At 36.8% G+C, this 26,378-nt stretch overlaps 1 protein-coding gene across 3 annotated transcripts in view; it reads right to left on the bottom strand.

Annotated features, from left to right (window-relative positions):
- SUSD1 (sushi domain containing 1) overlaps positions 1–26,378 on the bottom strand; it is a 41,777-nt gene that overhangs the window by 5,977 nt on the left and 9,422 nt on the right. For 2 of the 3 annotated variants that reach the window (XM_063422601.1, XM_063422602.1), the window contains 8 exons: positions 25,187–25,366; positions 19,702–19,796; positions 17,910–18,099; positions 16,870–16,964; positions 15,617–15,803; positions 4,907–5,000; positions 3,562–3,817; positions 25–64 (listed from right to left, as the gene is read on the bottom strand). In XM_063422601.1, coding sequence (XP_063278671.1) covers positions 25–64; positions 3,562–3,817; positions 4,907–5,000; positions 15,617–15,803; positions 16,870–16,964; positions 17,910–18,099; positions 19,702–19,796; positions 25,187–25,366 — 1,137 coding nt within the window. The remainder of the gene's footprint in view (positions 1–24; positions 65–3,561; positions 3,818–4,906; positions 5,001–15,616; positions 15,804–16,869; positions 16,965–17,909; positions 18,100–19,701; positions 19,797–25,186; positions 25,367–26,378) is intronic. The other variant, XM_063422603.1, reaches the window with a different exon arrangement.

Here is a 26,378-nt window from a genome sequence, read left to right as displayed (position 1 = left end):
TATTGAAGGAAAAAATTGACTTACTTTTAATTTGTGCCCAAATAGCACAGGACTGTGTTCTTACCTAAAAAAGAAAACACAAAAATCAATATTTCTCATGAAAAAATTTATTGCTCTTACCACCCTCTGAAAGATTAGCTATCAACAAAAATTACTATTAGGAATGGAGTTTGTTTTTTCTTTGGTAGCAGCCTCTATATTGCCTTACAAGATTATAAATTATAAAAATAAGGTTAGGCACAGAGCTCCAATGGCTGGGTCTAGTTTTAGCTCATTATTCTTCCCTTCTTTTTACAACCTTCTATCCATGGAAGGATCTTTGACATTGCTTTGATAAGAATTCAGAATTTATGAAATGCTAAGATAAGGCTGAATATGCCATGTTAACTCTCTGCCATAGGTGCAGAACACCTATGTTAAAATAGAGTGATGGCATGTTTTACAAATACTAGATGTAGCATTTTCTTCAGTTATGATAACATGCTTGGTAATTTTTAATAACTTTATAGAATACTTACAGTTAAAGAAATATTTATCCTGGGTCTGCTTTTGCAGACTTATTAAGCAAGTTATATGACCCGCTCTACAGACCCAGCTTTGGGGTCTGTAGAGGATTTTCCCCTGGCTCTTCATAGTCATAAATACACAAGAAGTTCTATTCTAGGTTCTATTATCTATTGTGTAATTACTGTGAAGTGTATTTTTGTAGTGCTTCCTGCTAAATGACTTTCACAGACACTCACATAAGGCTTACACAAAACATGCATTTTTCATATCGTAGCAAAGTGTGTATTATGTTGCTCTGAATAACAGTACATTTGAGAAAGAAAGCTACCTTTTGAAGTGTTTGGATAGAAGGATGAAGGCACATTCGTGTGATTAATCTCACTCCTGTGTTGTCTGCATGCTGAACTGTGGAATCTCAATGATTCTTAAGCATGTTATTTATACGGAATTTTCTGGTTAATTAAAAAGACAAAAGACTGACAAGGAAAATCTTAGAAGAGGGAAGATAAAGAAAAAGGGGTGGCTTTAGAGATCCAATCAAATGCCAGATTTCTGGGGCACCGGTGTGAGAGCCATCATTTTGAAATGGCTACCCTCATGACACACTCTAGTGTGCAGAAAATCAGACATCTCCTGCCTATGAGGGAAATTGCGGAGGTCCTATGAATCTCAGAGAAACAAAAAATAAACAGAAAGAAAAACCTCAAAGCAGACACTCTTTCAAGACCTTCAAATCTGAAAAATGGAAAAATGAACATGATAATATGTTAGGGATATTCAGTAATAATGTTAATAAAAATCAAAACCGAGCCATGGTTTTGCAGCATGATGATACAAAGTGTACCATTTTTAGTATGAAAGGAGACAGAAAGGACTCTTAAGGATGTCAGAATACAAAAGGTAATAATGAGAACATTAGTTAGGAGCCTATTACATCTATTTTTAATTTGTCTGTATTCAAATGGAAATGTGCTACAAGAAATGCTGATTTCACAGGTATTAAGAATTGGGGGATGAGCAATTTTTTTTAAAAAAAGACTGAGCTCTTGAATCCACATGCAATTACTTAAGAAATCACATTTTTAGAAAGTCTCAAAACCCAATAACCTGCAATTCATAATTCTGGTTTATTTTTGGCCTTCTAATACTGGCAATTGCACAAAATAAAAGGGCATGACAACTGAAGATAAACCAATACTTTTGAACCAGCAGTCCAAGTTCCATTTCAAAGAGGCAGAGTTGCAAACCAAAGCAGTTTGGTATTTGCAATCACAATAATGATTCATAACTCTTGCATGTAACTTTGTGTATTTTATCAACCAACAAAAGACATACAGGCAAGTGTACACAAAGGAGCTGATGCATTTTAAATGGTAGGAAGCAAGAGCGACCTCTACAAATAATTGTAATATTAATCCATTGAATCAGGCCTAAAAAATGTCTGTAAATGTCAGCAGTGAAAGATCAGGAAATAATCAATAAGAAAGAGAAAGAAAAATCTAAATTAGAAGCAGCTTAATAAACAGCTGGTGAAGATGTGTAAGAATCTACTTCATTCTGTGCAGCAAAAATGTCCACAAAAGTAAAAGAAGTTAAAATACCCCAGTACTAGAAAATACTAGTAAAAAGTATTTTATTTGCGGGTAAAGACCTAGGGAAACCAACGCATAAAATCCAAGGATATATAAACTAAGATCAAAGATGTATCTAGTAACACTTAAAGAGGCCAAACTTGCGTATGTTTGACTGATTAACAATCCGGCAATTATTTATGAAATGAATGTATCTTATTGTAGTTTTCCTACATTTCCCCTCACACAATTAATTAAAATTTTATGACAAACAATAGACTTGTATCAGGATTAGAAACCGCTTCACCTCTGCTACAAAAATATCTCTGACTATTGTTAAACAGTAGTGCACAGATTAGCAGATACCAGAATCCTCTTAATGCATGTACTTGTTTTCTTTCACTGACTTTGAACTAAAGCAACTACAGGTAAAAGGTAAATCATTTTACCCTAGAAATACATTTTGATAGTAATAAACTACTAGGTAAACAGTACTTCTGAGTATGCATAAATGAGGATGCTATTCACTATTTCCTAACAGACGCTGTTTTAACTTACTGAGATTTGTGTGTAGGCTCCCAAAATTTTAGACAATTATTTATAAGTGACACATGGATAAGTTTTTGCATGTTTCCTTGGTTTGTGCTGTACACACGAAGTCCTAAAAACTCTACTTTGATGTCAAGGTGAGGCACTGTTTAGGTGTTTCTTTATTAGTTCAGTTTTTGTATTTGACATTCAGAAACTGCATTGCACAGAAAGAATTATCCCCTGTCCCATACGAGAGAAACTTTCCACTGGTGAGACTTATATTTTAGAAAAATTTAAAACTGTTGATTCCTGAGATAGACACAATTGGAAAACTAGATAATATGTATATTTTAGAAACTTTTTGCTTCTAGTTAAAAATACATTTAATTTAAATTTAATTTTAATTTAAATCCATTTAATTTTAAATGATAAAAAATTAATGATACTAATATACTTCTTTTCGTTAGGCTTTCTTAGTGGAGCTGGAGCTGACAATCACTGCTTTTTGGAAGGTAATAACATATGATAAAATATATTTTTCCATGTCATTTGGAGAATTGGAATATTTTGTTATAAAATATTTAATTAAAAATTAAGATGGGTGAACTCATCATTGCTAAGGAGTGATTTTCAAATTCTCATACCAATCTTTGTTAGTAAATTTTGGTCCAACACAGACACCTTCAATTACTGAGGGCAGAGATGGCCACTCATTTTTAATTACTTTCCATTGTTTGACTTTTGGCAAGGTTGCTTCAACTTTACAATGACATAAGAATCGTTAAGGAATGATAAGAGATATTTAAAGAGCTTCAGATTTAATCTAATTCTGTCAACTAGGAGATCCTTGAAGTATCATAAAAAAATTAATACCCAGCTAATATTTTCGTCTTTTCCCCCATCAACATTTCATTCAAGACGTGTAAAGAAGAGGTTTCAAAACATCCATTACCTTATTCCACTCACTTATTATTTTCAAAAAAACACAATACTCTTCTCCCAGCTTTAAAGGAGCATTATAAAACTTCCCATAATAATGTCTGTCTCCAAGAGCAATTGACATATTATCAGCAACATCCTTCGCCCGAAATTCAGCTGCCACATATCCTTTAATATCAGTGGTGTTACTAAAGAAAGTTGTAGCAGCAAAGGAGTCACAAATAAAAGTGTTTTGCAAATCCAGGGGAAGCACAATCACTTGATAAAGACTAGAGTGAAACAAAAAAAAAAAAAAGTAAATATTAGCCCTCATTTCAGTGAAAAAAGCATCAGATATTCATTAATCCATACTGATTTTTTCTATTTGTAGCCTCTGTGTTTTATTAACAGTGTCCCATATGAACAATTCTTATACCAAAATATTTCTCCCTGTGTGTATTCCACTTCATTTTTAACCAAAATCACTGCATGTACAGCTTAGAGCTGGGTCTTCCCATCACATGCAAGTTATTATTGCTTCATGTTTATTTATGTTCAGAAGAACTTAAAGCTGAGATACTTCAGACTGTCTCTTCCTCCTCCTCACACTGAAATTCATTTATAAAATAATATACCATTTTCTCTAAAAATCACTTGTAAGTTTACAGAAACAAGATGTTTTCTATGAAAAAGAGGAGAGAACAGGTACCATGTAAAAAAATTAATTTGTATTCATATCTCTCAAAACAATGGTTAGGCTATTGTATTCAACCATAGGAAGGCTATTCATTGAGCTTGTTACATCAGCCATTCCATGAGATGCTACTAGCTTTCAGGTATTTTCTACTTCAGTGTAATATTGAATTACCTTTTCCTTCTGTCACCAAAAGCACTTAGTAAGGGGTAAATCCTTTTACTCTAGAAATATGTTTTGATAATAATACACTACTAGGAAAACTACTTCAGAATGTGCATAAACAAGGATGTTATTCACTATTTCCTCTGGCTCTAGGGGGGGAAATGTATTGTCTGCATGAGTTCATTGGAAAAGAAAAAATCACTTCAGTAGAGGTGTGTTTGGATCCATCAATAAAGATCTGCTGTAACCTCACTGTGGATAAAGGGAAAAGGAAAACAAAATCAAACCACAAAGCCAGTGGTGAAAACTCACAATTATCCAAACTAGGATTTTGTTCCAGAAAACAGTGAAAAGTCTGAAGCTAAATATCACCCTGCTAAGGGGGAAGAAAATGGGAGGTACAGCTGAAGTTTTTTCCCATTGCTAAAAAAATAATCTTGACAACCAAAACATTTCTAATCTGTACGTAACACTAATCTGCAGAATGTTCTTCGAAAAGGTGAAGAGCACAAAGACAAACCTGATCGGTCCATTTTGATCTTCTGCTTTCCGGAGCCTGAGCAAAGGCGCAGAACCTTTAACTGCAACAAATTCTACTTCCGGGAAAGGGGGATCTGAAAAGTAAACAAACACCAGTGGTTCAAAAAGGTTTTAGAAATATTTCAAGCATCAGTTCCTAGCTACTTTTCAGTTCCTTTTTCAATTGCTAGCTACTTATTCCACCAAAACATCCTTAACTGGGCATTGAACCCCAAACAGCTAAAGCCTGCAGGCAACATAAATTGAAAACACAGAGTAAATATGATCATAATGGTCTGGCAGCCCCTGTACTTCTGCTAGCTGGGAAAAAGGGAGATGCCCAAAAATGGTGGTTGACTACAGAGAGACGAGACATGAAAGCTTTGTTGGAGGAAGCAGTATTATTTACTAGACTGATTGAAATGTCAGAGAGAAGAAAAATATGAAACTGTGGACACAGTCCATTGCAAGAAATACAATGGTACAAATAAAGGAGAATTCAATAGTGCCAAAAGTACTTTCAAGAGGCCAAGTTCCTTAGATACTGTTCATAATCAGGTAGCAATATCTAGGCCCTTAAACTGGATTTCAATATTGGTAAAGAACTCTAATCTGTTTAGTAGAAATTTGCATTAAGGTCAATGATGAACAAGTTCTTCCTCTAATTTCAATGGCAATGATTACAGCTGCACACTGACACGGAAATTACCACTACCAGCCTGGAATCAAAAATGAAACCAGCTTCAGCGTGCACGACCAAGAGGGCAGAGTGTGAAGCACAGACATCATCTAACCCAGAAGTCTGAAAGAACTTGCACAGGTAAATACAGGTATACAGCTAGGCTTTTTGAACACCGGTGTATAAGGCTGCTGATACAATATCTGAAGAGTAACAAATGCAGTGCTTATGTAAAGAAAACCAAGGGTTCAGAGCTAGAAAGAATAATCAATATCATGAAGAGAAACAAAATAATGCAGATTTTCCAAAGTTAAGTGGCATCAGGCAAAATATTGCTGAGATGCATGGATTTTTCAAAGAGCTGGAATACAAATAGCTGCATATATCATTTGAAGCATAGAAAATCATTAGCTTTGCAGGCAAAAATGAGGCTGGTTAGAAAAACTGTCAAGAGGGTAACTGCTGAAAAGGGAGCTAGAAATATACATCATGTTGAAAGCAGTACTGGGGTGCAAGGAGGTTATTACAGGTTAGTACTACTAGCATATTGTTAGCAACCGTGGTGCAAAATCCCACTATGTATAGATGAATTTTGCCACTCAATGTTAGAAATACAGAGACTTTACACAAGGAGAACTGAATCACTATAACAGCTGTTGTTTTTCAAAACTGGTGTTAAATTCACCAGTATAAAATACAAGGTGATACACCTGGGCTTCTAACAAGAATCTCTGCTAAATATTCCGATTTTCTTTGAGTAGTGGGAATGGCATATTAATACATATCAGAATGTGTGTGAGGCACCAAAATGACAACAGAAAGAAAAAATCCAAAAAGCTGCTCTAAAAGGCATAAGAAACAGGTTTATGTAACGCTAGAAGAGTACCACCCAAGGTACACAAGGCCCATGTGTGACCACTTCACAGTACCTGAAGTTCCAATCATCAGTTCAACAGAGCTATGTGAAACCAGTTCACAGGGTACAAGGAAGAGATGGATAGAAAAATCCTCTTATATGAGGCAAACAAAATCTCGTGTTTGTAATGTATGAAGACAAAATCTGAAAGCTTATATGATCTCTGCTTTAAACAGATGAAACTTGTGAGGGGATACAGCTTTAGCACAGTGTGTCCAAAATAAAGCTAACAGGCCATACAAGCATCCTTAGCAGGAAAAACCTCTACCCCTTAACAAAAATCATCCTTGGGACAACATCCTGAAAGCTTACCTACCCAAATAAATTGCTTTGGTAGATCTTTTTACCAGGTTATCTTCAAAGCCAGGCTATGGGTGAACTACCAGTGAAGAAAGCAGCTATGAATGTTTAGGATTGAAATGAGAGTAAGATTTATATAGTGGTCTACAGCTTTCTCCCCAGGGAAAGCAGAGGGGCAGGCACTGATCTCTTTTCTCTGATGACCAATGACAGGATCTGAGGAAATGGTCTGGATTTGTGCCAAGGGAGGTTTAGGCTGGATATCAGGACAAGGTTTTTCACCCAGAGGGTGGTTGGGCACTGGAACAGGCTTCCCAGGAAAGTGGTCACAGCACCAGCCTAACAGAGCTCAAGGATTTGGACAATACTCCAATACTCTCAGGGATATGGCATGACTCTTGGGGATGTCCTGTGCAGGGCCAGGAGTTGGACAATATTGTACAATGACTTGCTTCCCTGTAGTAGAGACAGGTCAGAAAACCCTGAGAGTTCTCTGAGTTAGTGAAACGTACTGCATGGCTGCCTGCAAGAACAGGAAATGGTTTTTGCTCCCGGTCTCTTCAATACATCTGCAGCTGCAGATACTGTAAAAGGTACAGGCAGAATTTCTATCTGAGCTAAATAAACAAATAATATTTGACAGCCAATCTTTAGGCCCTTTGCACGTTGCAAACTTAAGCAAACATTAATTAAGAGACAGAAATTATCTCTTAATTTCTGTGGTGCCTTAGCACAGACATTGTCAATAGGCAAAGTGTCAGGAAAATACATTTCTCAGGCTGCTTTTATATGTGTACTTCTTCTATCTTCCTTTCCTTTGACATTCAGTATCACCACAAGACACTATTATTAATTTCTCTTGAGAATTTTTCAATTTCCAAGAAAAACTTGGGAATTTCTTCTCTAATGCCAGACAGAATGTGCATGGCAAGCAATGGTTTTGCATTGTTTTTACAGATATACAGCACAAGAGGAAACAGATGTGGACTCAGACGACAAGAAGATGCTGACTAAGATCATAACAATTGATTTTTCTATTTTCTATGATTTGACAGGAAAATACAAATCCTGAAAATAAGTGGTCATTCAGAACAGACAGCCCTAGTAAGTGGGTAAAAGAGACAAAAATCTGAAAAAAACCACACAGTGCTGTTAAAGGATGGAGTCTTTTGCTATGCTAAGTTCTGTAAAAAAACCTAGTTATTAAAAAACATCAAGCACACAGAAGACAATCTAAATGTTTTAATTAAAAGAGTGAACAGTTTGTAGCAGTGTGAATAAGTAATAATAATATAATTGAAAGAAGGAGTTTAATTTTTGCTTTGGTGATCAGAAAATAAGCTCTGAAGGAGTTATTCCATATGCAGTATTTGCCCTCCCTGACTTCTTTTAATAAAAGAAGAACTTTGCCAGAAATTAAACACTTAAAAATACAATTTTAAAAAGAGGTCTACTGGGATGTCATAGTTATTATCAGATTTAAAAACTGCCTGTTAAAAACACTGATTTAACACCACACAGAACAGTTGGAGGGAAAAGGGGAATACTACAGAGAAGTAATGACTTGCTCTAGGTGAGTTGTGTGAAGAAATTAAGAGCCTCCAGTCTGTTCAGGTGTTGTTAGTACCTAGCCTTTCTTAAAGAATTATTTTTTTTAAGTCTTCACCAGCAGAATAGACCAACATGTCCATAGCAACTACAGGAAAACAGAGAAGAGCATAGCAAGAAATGAAAGTATATCCAGAGATTGTCCCACTCTAAGCACTTCCTTGTCATAGCAGTCTTATGTTAGTAACACTTGAACATTTCATTAAAAGGCTCATTTTCTACAGTAAGAATCCATCTACTGATTTTCTCTCTGAACCTGAAGACAAGCTACAGGGAAGAAAGTATGTGCCAGGAAGTGCTTCCTGCTGCAGCAACACTGAGAATCATCACATGCTTCAGTGCTGGAGATAAAGCCTGCTTGGTGTTACGCTGTAAAAAAGCTTTAAAAATAATAATAGAATTGAATAATAAAGTCCAGCATTACATGTCAACTCTTAACCAAACTTGAGAGTTCAAAGTCAAATCAAAGACTCCTCTTAAGCCCAGGTTTTAAATAAAACAACCCTTTAGTGAAACAAGACCATTTGCATGATCTTGATTTCCTGCAAACAAGGTATTTCTTTCATGTGATGCCTATATAACTTAGGTCAAAGTTACAAGGTGCTTATATAGCTTGAGTTATAAGATATCAATTTAACCTGGTATATGTATATGACCTGATATCAATATAACCTGAATCATAACTTTCTGTATTTATATAAACTGAATCATAGCCTTTGATACCTATATAATCTCAATCATAACTTTTTATACCTATATAACCTGATATAAATAACTTTCTATACTATGTAATGACTAGTATATAGTTAACTAACTGCTTAATGCTGAACAGTCATAAAAGAAGAAAAAAGCTCATCAGGTGGATAGTGTCAGAGATAGCTGAGTGTAGTACTAGTAAGAAACTGGCAAATGTAAAGCCTATTAGCCACAAAATAAAGAATTTAGGCCGGTTAGGATGAGACACACCAAGGAACACCATAACTGTGCATGCTCCAAAGACAAAGTAAGAAAAGTTCAGATGTGAAGAGGACCTTGGAAGCCTTCATCAAAGACCCCCGACAGCCCCCAAACTGGGGAAGTGCAAGCTCAGTGCAAAAGAACTATCTAATGACCATGAGATCTATAAAAATATATTTAAATATATATAAACATACTATGTAAATTAGTTCCAGCATATATATGATGTTATAGTGATGTAATAACACTAAGCAATAATTACTGTATAAATATACCACAGCCCGTGATGAGGGTGGTGAGTTAGAGGTGGAGATATCCCCCTCACCACCAGAGCTGCAATAAACAAATACCTGCTCTAGAGACACCGGTCTGTGGGGATTTATTTCCAGCCTTTTTCAGGCATCACATTTGTGGGCTTTATGCCCAAGAGGCTTTTGCTGAATTTTAAAAAAAGGAAGTAAAAATACTGCTATAAAAGTAAAACTAAAACAAGATAGAGATATTATTACAATAGAATACTGTTTGTATAACTCTTTGAAGAGTAATTAACTTTACTGTATATATTCAAAACTAATTGTTCTAGTACAGAGTGAGAAGTGATTTTTCAGTTAGAGAGGAACATTATGTAAAGAGAGGGAAGGAAGGAGAATAAATGAATCAAGACCACATCTACAGAAAAGGTCATTTGGACCTTGTTTAAAGACTGGCCATTTCTGGAAATCCCGCTCATGTGATTCCCTCTGCTGACTGTGGCCTTTGTTCTCCTGCTCTGTGAGGAGCAGTCACTCCACGCCGCTCCTCACCAGAAAGGTTTGGATTCAGCCGGGCGGGCGGTGCCGCGCCCGGGCCAGGCGCAGCGCTGCGGCCCGGCGTGCCGGGCCTGCTGCGGAGCTGAGCTCTGCTGCTCCAGCGCGCCTTTCCCTCAGGGACAGCACTGCCAGGGCCGGCGTGTCCCTGCAGGGAATCGCTCCTAGGCAAGGAAAGGGGGCTGAAAGCAGCGAGCGTGCTTTAGAGCATCTCGGCTGGGACCTCTCAGCCTCCTCCGCGCCAGCGAGTGACCTGCCACCCTGCCCTCACGCTGCCGGTGCCACTCACAGCCACACAACACACCGAGCCAGCTGGTGCCCGTCGGGGGCTTTGTGTGCCACAGCACGGCCTGAAGGGCCCCGATCCCAGCTGCAGAGCACCTCTGGGCCAGGAACTCCACCTTCAAAATTAAACTCGCCAACATCTTGCTGCTTCTTGTACGGATCGTTTCGAGGTTTCTTATTGTGGTCTGACTCTGCTGCCGTGTGTGTAGGTGAGCCAGGGTGATCCCTGTCTCCTGGCTCGTCCCTACCTGAACATTTCTATGGTTTGTCATCTGCTCCTGCTCTTCCTGCGGCACCTTTCCCTTGTGATCCCTGGGAACAAAGTGAGGTGTGCCGAGCGCTCACTGTGTGCTCAGTGTTCAGGGTCTGGCAGCAGAATGGGAGCTCGGCACTGCTGGCTCAGGGTGTTCAGGTTAGGGGCCTGCCTGGTCCTTCCACAAGAGGGGACCTGGTATGACAGCCACCTAGCCTCAGTGAAAAAGGTTTGGCCTGGGACCCTGCTCTCACCCAACTTCCTAAGCCGATGACTGGACCTTGCCTGCATAAGCAGAGGGGTGCAGCACTGTGCTGGACTCAGGGCGAGCACTCAGGATTACAGTGCCACTCACTTCCCACATCCCCTGCCTGTGCTCAGCACTCCGCAGCTCTCCCTTCCTCCTGGACCTTGGCCAAGTGTAGTGGTCCTTTGCGCAACTTGGAGCTGCTTAAATGGGATGTATACCCCAGGAGACTGACATATGTTCATATGCACCAAGATGAAGGCACTTCACAGTACCTGGCCATGCAAGAGGAGGAAAATTTGGTCAGGGAAAACTCGGCCAAGTGCTTTTGATGCTTTCAACTAGAAGGTCTGATAGAAGACACCATGTTTTCTTTTGCTTGTTTCTCTTCTGTGAGCAATCCACCCAAAGCAAACAGTACAGAAATCAGTTTTATTCCTCTTGCAAAGCACTGGCTGTAAAGCATAGACTGTCACTGATACCAGTTGCTTTGTAAACAGAGTAAGAGAAATAATATGAATGTTCATGGTTTCACAGCTATGAAGGAGTTAAGAAAAATGTCAGAGAAGTGGTATTCATATGAATTAATTATCATGCATTTAAATAGTTTCTGCACAAAAATACGAAGCGTATACATATGTATGAAATTATTTACGTGACTGGCAGCTAATTTCCCCCTACATAAAAAAAAATAATCATGCTCATGTTTTCACAACTTTTCTTTCCTCATTAGATAAATCAGAAAATCCCGTCTTGGCAATTCTCATGCTCTGATGCTGCACACTTTACTGGACAGCTTCTCTGGAGGTACATGATATGTTCTCAGAGTAAGAGCTGTGAGATCGCCACACCTCCAACAGTCTTTCACTTCCTCACTGGAAAGTAGATTTTGAGTTTTCCCTCCTTTTTTAGACCTTAAATAACTCCCTTTATGAAAGAATGAGTGCAAATCTTTTCTGTCCTACAACAGATCAGAGCAATATCTTTTACATGTGTGTGTACATCCACAGGCAGAAGAACAAATTAGACATCACAATCTGATCTGTAATGTCATACACCTTCTACACACCAAGACAAAGGAGCAGAGCTCTAGAAGATTATACTTAATATGTGATGGAATACATTTTTCTTATTCAAGTCACTTTCTAGACTCTGTGCTTGTGAGTCTACTTTCTCACTCACATGTTCATATGAAGACAGAGATATGACACACATGAGTACAAGGCCTGAAGGTAAATCTTGGGCTAAATCAAAAAGAATAGCAGCTGAGAAACATAGGAAGTACTACAATTATCTGAGGTACACAGACTCAAGGTCGAGCCTACTCAAACCCCCTGGAAAGTACATGTACAAAAACGTACGGAATTGCAGCATATGTGAATAGTATGCCCTGAACAAACTCAAAATACAGCTTGATTCTAAGAAAATCAAGAGGAGGAAAAGCAATAAGAAATAGTAATTGAACCTATTACAAATTATTTTATAAGAAGGAAATGTAATCAGTAACTCAGGCACGAAAGACCTATTTCTATTTTCATAGTGGTCCACTCTAAACCAAAAAAAGCTAACCAGACTCTATAAACATAGAGGCATTCATGAACTCCCCAAACACCAGAGTTTTCGTAAAGAATCTACCCAAAGCAAAGCTCAAAACCAAATTCAAATATCAATAGAATTTTAATGTAGCTGAACTGAAAAAATTACTCTTATTCAGAACATCAGTAATGAAAGTAAAATAGACCCAGCTCCTTATATATTATTCAATTTTTCAAACACTTGAAAAAATGGTTACAAAGGTCAATCATCTTGAATTCATATGTAAAAATGGGTAGAGAAATTAAGAACAGTGCCTCCCCTGAGTATGCCTTAATAAATGATATTCCAAAAGAAAAATGAATAGAGACATGTGTAAGTAGTATAATCACAAATACAATCACAAGACATTCCTTTCCTTCTCTGGAAAGGGACACAAGATTCCTTGCATAAAAGACAATCTTGCTACCATCTTTTTACAGCTACAATATAATCACTGCCTACTAATTTTTGATAATTGACTGCATTTCCTATTTCCAGTAGACAAGTGCTGAAAGTTTCTTTAAAATAAGTTAAGACAACATAAAAGACTGTGCAAGATGCCTGTTACAATGATCCATGAAGCATTTGCTAGACTGTATTTAAGATCCACAAGATGACAGGGAAAACAAACTTTGTGCTCAGCACTGAACTATTTTTTTAGAGGATGCTACTTGCCAGGGAGAAAAACAGGCTTTTAGGTCCAAGTTCTTGCTTTTTATCTTTAGAAATAATATGGATATAACACATCCTCATTCAGGATTAATATAGACATAGATATAGGTATTCAGGAAACAGAAGTAACTTGCATAACATGCATTCATAAATCTCATTTTTTAAAAAAACACCCAAACTTATTGCTAGCATTTACATACTTATTGTATTCTGCAACAGTTGGAAAAATTTACACAAGCACTATCCTTGTCAGGAAATTAGGTCTGTAAGGCAGTGATCATCCAATTGTCTGGGATATGTCTCTTCACACTATTCAAAACTCCACAGTTAAGATTTTCCAAACTCTCAAAATGTGGAAGGTTTGGAGAAGTAAAAGAGACCCAATATCTGGATTTGCCCTTCCTGCTGTGGAAACAGACCAGCTTATCATGTACCTCTTAAAGGATGGCATATCAAACCTTAAACAACCCATGAGAACATAATCAGTAAAATACTTTAGTAAATCTCAGTTTACCTAGAACTTCTGTGCTTAAGACATATCTTGTATTTTTACAATACTGTTTAGGTAGAAAACCACCAGAGCTAATAAAGCAACTTTTCAGAATTAATTTGACAGATAAATTGAGATAATTCCATCCACCATGGAAAATACATACATGATTATAAAATAACTGGACAAATGAAAATGAAAATTATACATCTCCTCTTAAATTATAGTTTTTATATAAATTAAGCTGCTTCCATGGGTAATGCAATTCCAAGACAAAAGACACAGAAGTCAAAGCAGCACTGCCCAAAGAATTATTTCAGCTGGATCCTTTTCATCTTAGATGAGATAGCAACGCAATTAATCTTATTTAAATTTCATTATTTGGCAAGTTTTGCAACAAGATCATTATAGGCTTTTTAATTTTCTGCAGTTTCTGCAAAAACTTAAAAAATACACTTTTATTTTTTTTCAATGGAAGTCAAAAAATAAGAAGTGTTTCCACATTAAGTTTTAGATAAAGACTCCTAATATGACAGAGCAACACCTACCTTTTGTTTCTTATTGAATAAGGTAACTACCAGGTATAAATGGGCTTGTGTAGTAAAATCTTCTTTCAAAATGGAAACGACCTGATTTTTATGCAAAGACCTTTACTGGGGCTATGCATGTGCATTTGTTAAGCACTAACTCAGCAGAGAGGAAAATATGCCAGCTTCCAAGACACAAATATCATTTCACACAGCACCTGCTGCAAAGTGTTCTCTAGAGCTCTGCTGAGTAAGTGACCTGATGCAATCCTGCAGAACTGAGGAAATACCACAGGAAGAGAGTGTGAAGAGCTTTTCCTTTTCTCTGAGTGTGTATTCAAAAATTACCTCTATTAACAAAATTCTGATATATCTTACTAGCTTTTTTTACAAAGACACATATATTCATGAACACATGGGTACTACTTCTGAGTGACAATTAGGAAACTTGTGAAAAGGAATTACCAAATCATTACTGTACTTTAATTTTAAAAAAAGGAAACAAACAGGTCATTGCATATCTTAAACAAGCTTTAAAAAACAAGACATGTTTTACCTTTCATGAAGCTTAAAACCGTCAGATTTACTATTGAAAATACAACAATACTATCCATTTCAAACACAAATCTCCAGCTCTTCCTAAGCAGTCAGAAGAGAATTGATTCCATCTAGTGGTTGAACAGAGTTAGAGACACTCAGAGAGCTTTCATATTTCTTACCTATTATAATTTGTGTCCCTGACAGGAAGAATGATACCATCATCAAACACTGCACTGCACTTCACCTAATACAGAGAGTCTGACAGTACAGGGATGGTGGAAACTGTTCTAAACAAAACAAGACCTGTAAGATTCTTCTCATCATGGCATTTTAGTGACATATATCTTGCTAAATTGTGATGCTGAGGCTCTTCCTTCAGAAGTTTATTTGCTCAAATGTCTTTTGTGTTTTGTACTCTGACAACTAGACGCAAAAGCATCAGTATGAGGTACTTGCAGATTTCCATACTCTACTTTGGATTCTTGCAGACTTTTCATGTTGTCACAAATACCCATACAAAGTGCAGTTGAGCTATTAACTCCACTGTGGAGAGAACTTTTTCTTTAAAAGTGACTTAGCTTCTAACAGGGCAGAGAATTTAACTCAGCTACCCTAGATACCAGTCCAACCCACCAATTTATCTTTTCCCTGATGTCCCAAAACGACACAATAACACTCCACATCTCAATTTGTCTCCCCCTTCTGCCTCTGAACTCTACAATGAACAATTTTGAGCATGGAAAAAATCCTTTGGCAACCCACCACACAACACTGAGATCAAAAATGCAGATTCACTTGAGTCTCTTACATCCACTTGGTGCTTTTGTAAATATATAAAATAAATGGCAAAACCTACCTGTAATTTGTGTTGTCATAGAAACAAGCAGTGAAAAATTCAAAGCTACCATGGAAATATTAACAGAATAATTGGTGCCTGGTTGCAAATCTAAACAGACTTCAGGAGCTTGCTTGTGTGTGGTAAGTTCAAAGGTCATTTCATGAAAGAAGTTCTTCTGATACCAACGCTGGCCTTGCACATGAAACTGTAACCAAACAATAACAGAACGAAAATTGAAATGTTAGAATACATTACTTGCATTCAGCCATCTCACACTCTTAATGAGAAGAAATAGCAAAAGAGACCACTGCATACAATGTATCAGAACTGTTGGCAATGATAGTTACTCAAATTCCAATGCTTCCAAAATTTGATCCGTCTTGATCAGATCTGATATTTTCCAGGGTCTTTCACATCTCCTCCTAGTCTGCCCTTTTTTTTATTAATTTCTCTTAGACCATATTTTCTGCTAACATATAGGCTTCCAGTAACAGTTCACTTTCATTGAAGTACACCCTCCTGGTGAATTATAAAAGTAAACCCACATGAACACCTCTTCAGTTTCACCCTGAGGATCGAAACAAAATCAAGTTATTTTGACCCCTGTCAAAATGCTAACTACACTCTGGGATCTGTCTACAGACATCTGTATTTCCAGGGAAATTTACAGGCTCATGGGTTCTTTTTCTTTGTTTCAGTAGGATTTTGTGTTTTACTGCTGATGACTGAAATGATCATGAAGTCACTAACTTATGGCCTCTCCTGATCAAATTATTTCTCTGTTAATGAAAACTAAAATGCTTGCTGGATATTAATTGTACATTAAATTTCCTTTAAGTAGATCATGTGCTTTGAGATAATCCCTTGGTGCCTTCTGGCACAGGGAAACTTGAGACAACAGCAGGTGCTCAAGAGACCTGGCAGAAGTATTTCATGTAGAAATTCCCTGTTGGGATAAGGGTAGACTAAGTCATACCACAAGTCAAAGAGAACTGACTCAGTGGAATATAGTTGTGTGAGTTGTTTGCCTGAACATAGGCAACTTGAAATACAGATGAGGAGAGCAAATAAAAAGTTAAATAGAGGAAAAAGAAGCAAGAAACAGGGGACTGCAAGAGAGCATAGTCTTTGGCTGCTATGCCAGATAATCTTTTGGGGTTTTATGAGACATTATTATAATGAGGAGCACTGCTAGCAGTGAGTGTTTGAAAAATTAGGGTTTTGATTCATAAAAATTACTTTCTAGATTCAAAATATAGATTGTCACTTACTGAGTATCTGTCTTCCACATCAGTTCCTCTGACATTTCTCCTCCATTTCAGGCAGGTATCATTAAAAATTAACACGTTATTGAAAGCTTCCTTTACTGTACAGACAATTAAAAAAGAGATCAACTTATTTAAAAAACTTCCTCTCTTTCAACTTAATTGAATATGAGTAGCTGAGAATAAATTTTTTTTAAAAGTTTTAAATTTCATTCTCTTCTGAAACAGAGAGGTATGTTATAATTTCTTTTTGAATGAACAAACAAGATAAGTAAAGCATGATCATTTTCCAGAGAAATTGGCTTTTGGAAAAACCTAAGCATGCTGTTCAGGAAATCCAATACACCATTTACTTGTCTACGCCTAGAAGGTTATAAGGACAGAAAGATCAGGGGTTCAGGCGTCCTGATGTAAATAAAATTATCACAGAACCATTTGTCATAGTTGATGCCCTTTAGGAAAAAGCATGTGAGCAAAAGCATTTTTGTGGATTCCAAAGCAATTATTTCTCAAGGTCTGTCTTACCAGAATTAGTATGTCAGAAGGCAAGCCTAAAGTCTCCATGGCTAAAATACTACAGAAATCCACTGTTAGAACATGATTACAGTTACGGAAGAACAAGAATTGATATCTGCCAGAACCCTGTTAATCATTGATAAACATAGGAGCATTGTCTGTAATACTCATACCACTGAGATTAGTAAAAGGCAAAAAATGGAAACCAGTAGGCACTGTACCATGGACCAAAATGCTGTACCAATCCTGCCTCAGCCAGAAGGCAAATCCTGAAAAAGCAAATTTGCTAAATCTTTCTGAAGGGCGCTTGCCACTGCTCTCCTTGCTCAATGTCAATGAGGCAATTGAGCAGAAAGAAAAACATCTTGCAGAAAAAGAGGATGCTGACAGTGGCTACATGCATGTAGTCAGCTTAAAGAATTATGAAGTCTAGGAAACAGCCCCTTTTCCTGTCTGCTGAACTCAAATCAGTGAACTCTGCAGCACAGTAAGTTCTTTTATAAGCGCATAGAATACAAAATACAACCTACCCTTTGTTTGAATTGCTACTGTAACCGAGACGGTGATGTTTGTGGAAGAAATGGTAGTTATATTCACCAAGTAGTTACTTCCAGAGTTCAGATCTAAACACACCTTTGGATTATCTTCACTTGTACTGATATTAAATATCACATCTTCTGAGAATATCTTCTCATCCAATCTTTGGCCCAGTATATGAAACTATTGGAACAAAGACAATTGTGCAATTTGTTGTGGCTCTCCAAAAGTCAGAATACTGGCTTATTTAATACTACTGGTTCTTAATGGGATTACATCTGGTTTAGAGTATCAGTTCAAGGAAAATATATAGGGTTTTGACTACCTATGAGATGTGTTAATAAACTGTATCTTTATTTATTCTGGCTGTTAAAATTATTCCTTTTTTTTCATATTTTCCACAGCAGATAGAAGGAATCTAATATGGAATCTAATCCAATCTATTAGGAACTTAATCTATTTTGGACCCTACAAAAATCTCCAACTCAAGCAGCAAGGTGTAAGCAAATATTGTTTATTGTTTACAGCACACAGATAGAAACTACATCTACTTGTTACTTTCTTTCCCTTTTGCTAGTTTCTCCCCCTTGCCCCACAGAAGCAACAGTGAGACGGAAAGCCAAACAACAGTAAAAGACAAGCTTGTCTAAGATTGTCCCAGTGTAATGAAAAAGAAATCTGTTGCTTGTATGACATGAAGGGACAAAGCTCACCTTCTCTGGCTATTCTGAAGTGTCTTTCAAATGGCTGAATTCAGGAAAAGAATGTGCACTGAGCACATTACACCAGAGATCCACAGCTTAGAAGTTACCACTGGCTACATAAAAACCAGGTTTGATTTGTTAGGGTGACTGGGAAGCTGTGTTTTCCATTTCAGCAGAGCTCAATAAAAGTACACAAACTAAAAATATTTTGGTTGTAACATAGGAGGAGAAAGATGGGTTGTTTTCCAAAATTATTACCCAACCTTGAAATATTGTCCACATTAATGTACTTACCCTGGAATCAAATAATCCATTTAATTTTTTTCCTTACTTGGACATAGTGAAAAAAGGAAAAAAAACCTAAACCAAGCAACACACACACACACAAAAAACCCCTTTCTTGGGATGTTATTGTGAAAACATGGGAATTCTTATCATGTTGTTTTGGCTTTCAATAACACTGACCAAACTATTTGCTTTGTTTCTGTGAATTTATGCCTTAATTTTTATTCTTATGCTCATGTAAAAAACAAACAAACAACAACAAAAAACAGTTATAAAGGTTGTTTTCAATTCCAAGAAAGATGGTTCTAAAATGTTCAGATTTACCTTAGCTGAACCTTTTGAGCAAGGCACAGTATTTCAATATACCTTGCATTTCTAAAGCATGTTATATCTAGTACCTGCAAATGATACACAGTTCAGTTGAGATACTTGACAGAGACAGGGACAGAGTCCAAGTTTTGCAGTGCTTTCTGTGGCAGTGTGATTTTGAGCTCTTCAATGGAACTTCACTAAAGCGTAAACTTAAGCTGTAACCTCTTACAGATTCAAGTAGGCATTTAGGTGATTTATTGGAATGAGATCCTGAAGCTTTTGAGTTTTTCACCTACCTTTAGGACAGGAATTTTCTTGTTTCCTAGCCCAGCCAGTCGCTTCTAGGTTTCTAGGTGTTCCACTGGGAAGATCAAGACAAACTACCATACAAACAAAACCCACAAAACAAATATCCACTGCTGAATCAGCAGATATAACTAGGACAAAGTTACTCCCAATCTCAAATACTTCCATTATTACTTACTGTGTACATTTTCTGCACTCCCAGTCTTCCAGTTTTGCTTTGCCACTTCACACATGTTTCATTGAATATGGATAAATTACTGAATAATTCTTCCTCTGTGACCAAAAACATGAGCATAGAAAGAAAATCATTACTTCTCATGCAAGTTTTATGTTTGGAGCAATTACTTATTTCTTACTTTTTCTGTGCCTTGGTCTTGGGATTTTTTTTTGCTTTGCTTTTTTGTCCAAACAGGAAAAAACCAAAGAAGGTGAGTATATGTTAGGTAGGAAGCTTTCTCTTAATTGTGTTGGCTCCTAAACTTAAAATAACAGGCTAATTGAAGAAGCATGTCCTGAGCTAAAGACTGCAAAGTCTTTAAACATACAGCCAGCATTACATAAACTGACCCAAGGAACTTTTAAGAAAGCTTCTGTGTTAGACTGGAGAAAGTTTATTTGTAGCTGAATGAATGTTTTGGTTCATTATTTACTTGAGTTGCTTTTTAAAAGGTGTTGACATTTTTTCTTATTGTAGAATAAATAAAATTAAATAACATAGCAGAACAGTTTTCAAAACAAACACTAGATTAAAACAATGGAGGCCATAGAACCAAGCGTGTAGGAAGTACAGTTGTAGCAACCAGAGATACATCCCTCAACACATCTCTGTTAATCTACACACTTACAAGAGCAGAGACAAAGAGACAAAGCACAGCTCTCTTTCTCAGAGACAAAGCACAGCTAGGAAGATCAGCTCATCCACTCTTTTTTTCCAGCAGCTCTCCACTACTGCCATTAGACACAGTGCAGCTGCTCTCACATGACAAGATAACATTCTCGCAAAGCTAAAAACAAAGCTCCTGGTCACAGCTCAGGTCAACAGTGAACATACTTACTCCTTTCCTTCACGATCCTTCAAATTGTCATTCCTTTGCCCTACTACCACATTTTCTTATTACATTCAGTACATGACCAAGGTCATACAAATCCAACCTGATATAGATTCTAAGCTGAAAAACACTTAGTAGCTGCTGAAAAATTGAAAGGTATTTATAGGACAGCATTAGTAGACTCTTTAGGGAATATTCACAAAATAGTTTGTGTACTGTTCTGCTGAAAAAGCAAGTACAGGTCAGGACACTCTTCCTTTGTATATAAATTTCATTACCGTCTCACAGGGGCCCCCTTGTAGCATATGGGCATCAAGATGTCACTAAAATAAATCAGTGCATTAAGATTTTCTAGCATTTCTAGCATTTTATACTTAGGCAGCTAATTAGAAGTACAATGTAAGTGTTAATGTATTTTGCAGCACTTTTTCTTTCTTTTTCTTTGATTATTAGAACCAACATAAAACTGTTTTATAACATAATCTCCCTCACCATATATTCAACAAACAGATGCCTCACTCACTAGACCAGTTAATTTCCCAACTAATTTTAAGTCTTATGTTCCACATTCATTGTATATGGAAATGCTGTTGAAAACTTCCATGTTTCCAGGACAAAAGAAAGAGATTAATCTGCATGTTCTCTAAAGCAAATTTCTTACAAACACCTGTGTGGTTAACTGTATTGAAGTGGTGCTTATTTTTATGGTTATCTGTTTAATAGTACTGCCTCAAAGCCTTCTCTATCAACACAACCAAAAGATTATGTTCAGTTGTTGTATTCTTTAAATCAGACACAGTTTTATTAAAAGAGTGGATAGCAAGAAGAACTTACAGACAGAGGGAAAATGTTTTCATATCCACGAGATCTGAATTAAAATGCATAAGGAGGTGGGGGGGACAAGAGCGGGAGTAATCTGCAAGACTTCTCAGCAAGAAAATCTGGAACTTGACTCATGAGTTCATAAAATACAGCTAAAAAAAAAAGAAAATAAAGCAGCAAACAACAAAAGGTATTGTGCTGGGTATTTAGACAAGGAAAGAAATCTTACACATTGGCCTCCTTGGAAGGAAGAAGGCACAACTAGTAGCATTTTTTTTTTCCATAACTACATCTATTTTTTTGTTATGCCTTCTGAACTTTGAGGGCAAGGCCACCAGGCAATGACCATAAATTCACAGAATAGCTGGCAGATCTTTTCTCAAAAGTTTCCACTTTAAATAGATGTGAGTGAAAGAGCATGAAAACCTGTACAGAGTAATTACCACAACAAAGTCTTCAGCTTTCTGAGGAGACTGCTTTTTCTCCATTATTCTTACTGATCACACAATCCTTGTTTGGACAACCAAATATACAGAAAGGGCTTGGTTTAACATTAATCCCAGTAGCATACACATAATATCCTATAACAGCACAAAGGTTTCTCTGAAACAAATATTCTGCAACTAGAGGGAGACAGTTTCTTTGAAACGTTCATTCTACTGTGAAATGTAACTGTGCCAGTGACTTACAGAGCTTGGAAACTTGCTTTGAGAAACACACAGTAGCAGAAAGTAGCATCCAGGTCCTAGATGTATCTGATTTTGATCAACAGCTTAAACTCACAAATAAGATGGGAGAAACAGAGACCCTCCATTTGCCTGTATCTCAGCACTATAAATTTTAACTTGTGATTAAGCAAGGTGAGTGCAGTTCACTGCTACCCCACTGACCTTCAGGTTATCTTCACAATCTTTTTCCCATCCAAGAGAAAGTGTCCTAAAAACAACATGCAAATAAATACCTGGCAAACAGAGGTGAAAAAAAACCCTGGAGGAGTCAAATACAGAAAGGCAGATTTGGGAGAGGATAGAGAGATGCAAATCTGTCTGTTGGCAGCCAGGAAAGATAGGTGCTGGTAAACACAACACAAATGGTAGAATGAAAAAAAAAAAAAAAAAAAAAAAAAAAAAAAAAAAAAAAAAAAAGCAGTGTTTCCACAACACCAGTGAGTGTTGGAGGGGGAGAAATTATGCCAAGAAATTCAAAGATATCAATTTTTTTACCAGAAAGCAGACAGAATCAGATCTATTCTACTATTTATCTTCAGCAGATAGCTAAAAGAGAATCCACACATGCGTGTTCATTCACAGAGCTCTTGCCACCTATCCCCACACATACAAGAAATTTAGCAGAAAGAAAAAGCCCAAGTATTAGATTTTTTTGTATATTTTGGCCTGTTCATTTCTGTAAGTGACAAATGATGTTGCAAACGCCACTTGCTACTAATACAGACCACATTTTTGCAATGAAATAAATGAAAATATCTCAAAGACAGGTGCCAAGATGATAGTGCCAGACTCTTCAGTGGTGGCCAGAGACAGAATAAGGAGCAATGGCCATAAACTAAAACACAAGCAGTTCCACCTCAACATAAGGAAAAGCTTCTTTACACTGAGGGTGGCAGAGCACTGGAACAGGCTGCTCAGGGAGGCATGAAGACATTCCAAACCCACTTGGACTTGTTTCTGTGTCACTTGTTCTAGGTGACCCTGCCTTGGCAGGGAGCTTGGACTGGATGATGTCCAGAGGTCCTTCCAACACTAGCTGTTCTTAGATTCTGGGAAATCAAGCATTTCTACTTCACAGGGAAAGAAGTTCTATGAGGACCAGCTACACAAACTGTCCAGGTTCACACACTGAGCACACTAGACACCAGGTATTAAAATTACTGGTCTGTTCTCTGCACTTCATTCGCCTCATTTTATGTGTATAAATCTGAGGTTGGTAAAAAACTGTAATCAGCTTACTATTGCCTTGCCTTTCTGATGGCTTAAACCAATCAGCATCACAAGTAAAATTAACTTTGTAAAGACATTTTTAATGCAGAAACTAGCTATTAGAAAAGTACTTGTATATACACACACATATATATGTACCATATATCCCAACAGACAGTGCACCAAAAATGCAAATAAAAGGCATTCATAGCAATCACTTCTTACGAAATGAAGAAATTATTGTCAAGGAGAATTTTCTGCAGATGTTCTCTTAACTGCCTTATTTCTAACGGAATTTTTCAGGATGAAAAGACAATTGGTTTTCCAATGTCTATCATAAATTATTTCGGAATGGTACATAACTTTCTCTCATTTTCATGGGCATTACTGGTTAAATATACACACAACATTAAGAGCACGTAAATCTCAAAGACATCACTGCACAAACAGAAATTTCTCTTAATTTTAAAGCAATTTGTTGCCTCTAGTGAATATGAAAAATATAGAAGTCAAGAACATGTAAGATTTTGTACCAATTTCCTGTTGATAATTATTTTTTTAAAGGAGTCTGGACTAGTTAGGCTATTTTTGTAACCCTTCCTTACTGTTCCATTTGACCATAACTCAATTTTTTGGCCCACTGATCCAGCAGCTAGTGCTGGAATCTGGCAAAGCTCTTGCTGAAATCCTATGAGTGTAGACTGCAGGTTCAGGCCCTTCAAAGCTTCAGAGCACTCAAGACAACTCCTGGCACTGCAAAGACTGACAGACTAACTTACACAATGTTGGCTTCAAAATCAATTCACAAAATACAGTCCTGTGAGTTTCCTGAATGGAATATGAATCATGACTTCTGACAACAGCAGTTTCACTTGCGCACTTTAACAGCTGAGAGAATTGCTTTTCTGCACACTCATTATACTTGATGTCACATGTTTTACACTCACAGTAGATACTCAAGAAGTCAAGTGAGGGAAGAGAGGCCTCATGCAGTAACTGTGTGAAGCAGTCAAGAACATATTTCTAGTCCTTTTGAAAACCATGAAGATTTTTCGAAGTTAAATGAACACTATCTTCTGCAAAAGACACCACTGCTACTTAAGAACTAGAGATAGACAGTGGCAGACAACTCCTTTTTAGGACACAGAAGAACACTAAAGAGCACAATGGTCATAGTCCAAAACATCTGCTAGTTGTTGCTGTTAATAAAATGTCAGTACATCCTGTTTTCAAGCACAAGCATGACGCCACCTTTATTACACATCTGCCTTCTCAGGACTCATTCTTCAATAAAAAATAATTCTGGAATGAAATTCAGACAAATAGATCTAGGCTGGAAAGGCAATCATGAAAAAATTTTGCTTTGGTCATTACAAGAAAAGAACAGAAAACAAAACAATGAGAGAGAGGGAGAGAGAGAGAGGGAGAGATAAAGGGCTTTGAATTCATTTGCCACTACTTTCACTGGAGTGCACTTTACAGTATTAGATTCACAAGAAAATTGTTAATGTTAAATGCCTTCTGCCCTTCTGGTGACAGTCCATGGGCTTCTAAAGTTGAAGGCTCTCAGTGAAGCAATAAAATTCATTTTTAAAAAATAAAAAACACATTAGTCTTTCTGTTTGAGGTAGAAAACAAGACAGCTATAGAAAGAAATGTGACATCCAGTAGAAGCTGCTGTAGTAGAAGCTACTCTCTTCTGTTACCTTTCCATCCAAAAGTACCACCATATTCCCTACATCATAAATTAGAAGAGGATTTCTTACCTTCATTTTTCCTCCTGTTCCTAACTTCAGAACAGGAACAAACTAATTAAGTTTCAATTCAAGCAGCAGCTTTATATGGTAATACTTACCTTCACATATGTATGTAATATTCTCCCATGACTGATTTATTGTGCATTCTGAAAAATTCCTGTCTCCTTTGAAATAATATCCTTCTTTACAATGATAGTACACTCTGCTCCACAGAGTGGTAGAGTTGTCCCAGCTCATTGTTGTGTGTGGAATCAGCCAAGGTTTGCCACAGTCTATTTCTGGAACAGAGGAAAACAGGAAAACAAAACCTTGAAATGAAAACAGACAAGACATATCAAAGTGTTAAACATGAGGGATGAACTGTCCCAGGAAGTTACACTTCACTTTTTTACAGTTCTTAGAGATTTCTAGAAGTCAGGCCAGTTCATCAGAACCCAGAATTTTGTAGCTGGAGACTTTTTAGCAGGGTGGGGCATTTATCCTACCAGATGACCCATAAAATAAAATAAAGTGTCCTGATTAGAAATGGAGAGCTAGGGTCTTTAAGCAAATTTTTAATGAATAAGTCAATCTTCCCACAACACTCTCTTATATTACACATGCTATTTTTTCCTTTATTTTGCCTACCATTAACAACAGTGATATTAAAAAGACATATGGTCCAAGGAGTGTCATAAAAGAACAGCACTGAGAAGGTTATGTTCCTTTGTCAGTAGATTTAATTCAAGTAAAAAGATGCTGCTACAGACAATATGAATGAGCAATTCTGAGGGAATTTTTTATAGATTATGTAAACCACTTTGCAGATAATTAGAAAGCTGGGATAATGTACTAATAATTGAATTAATTTGCTCAAGTTTTGGGGGCAGCATAATAAAAACAGGAAAAAAACAGAATAAAAAGTGAAGATAAAATAGAACAGTGTTATTTAGTGTAAAATCTGCTTTTCCAATCACAATGAACATTATACCCCAATTAAAGTTTCTACACCACTTCAGTTATAAGAAGGAAACACTGTAAGAATTAAAATCTTAACCTCATTAAAACTTATATGGAGCAAACAAGTTCTTTTAAAACCATTCAATAATTTTAAGTGATTCTGAAATTCTGTTTTAAAAAAGGGAAAGCAAAGAATTAAAAACCAAAGCTTATAGAATCATGATCTGCACAACCTTTTATGCAAAATTTAAACATACATGTTTCAATGGGCAATACATCCAACATGATGACTACCTTCCTTTTCATATGCCAATGAGTATGAATTTATCTTCTATAAATCAGAACAAGCCT

This window comes from Prinia subflava, chromosome Z (assembly GCF_021018805.1).
Source record: "Prinia subflava isolate CZ2003 ecotype Zambia chromosome Z, Cam_Psub_1.2, whole genome shotgun sequence".
NCBI classification, from domain to species: domain Eukaryota; kingdom Metazoa; phylum Chordata; class Aves; order Passeriformes; family Cisticolidae; genus Prinia; species Prinia subflava.
Note: the sequence above shows the minus strand (reverse complement) of the source record. Positions and strands in the feature narration are given on the sequence as shown.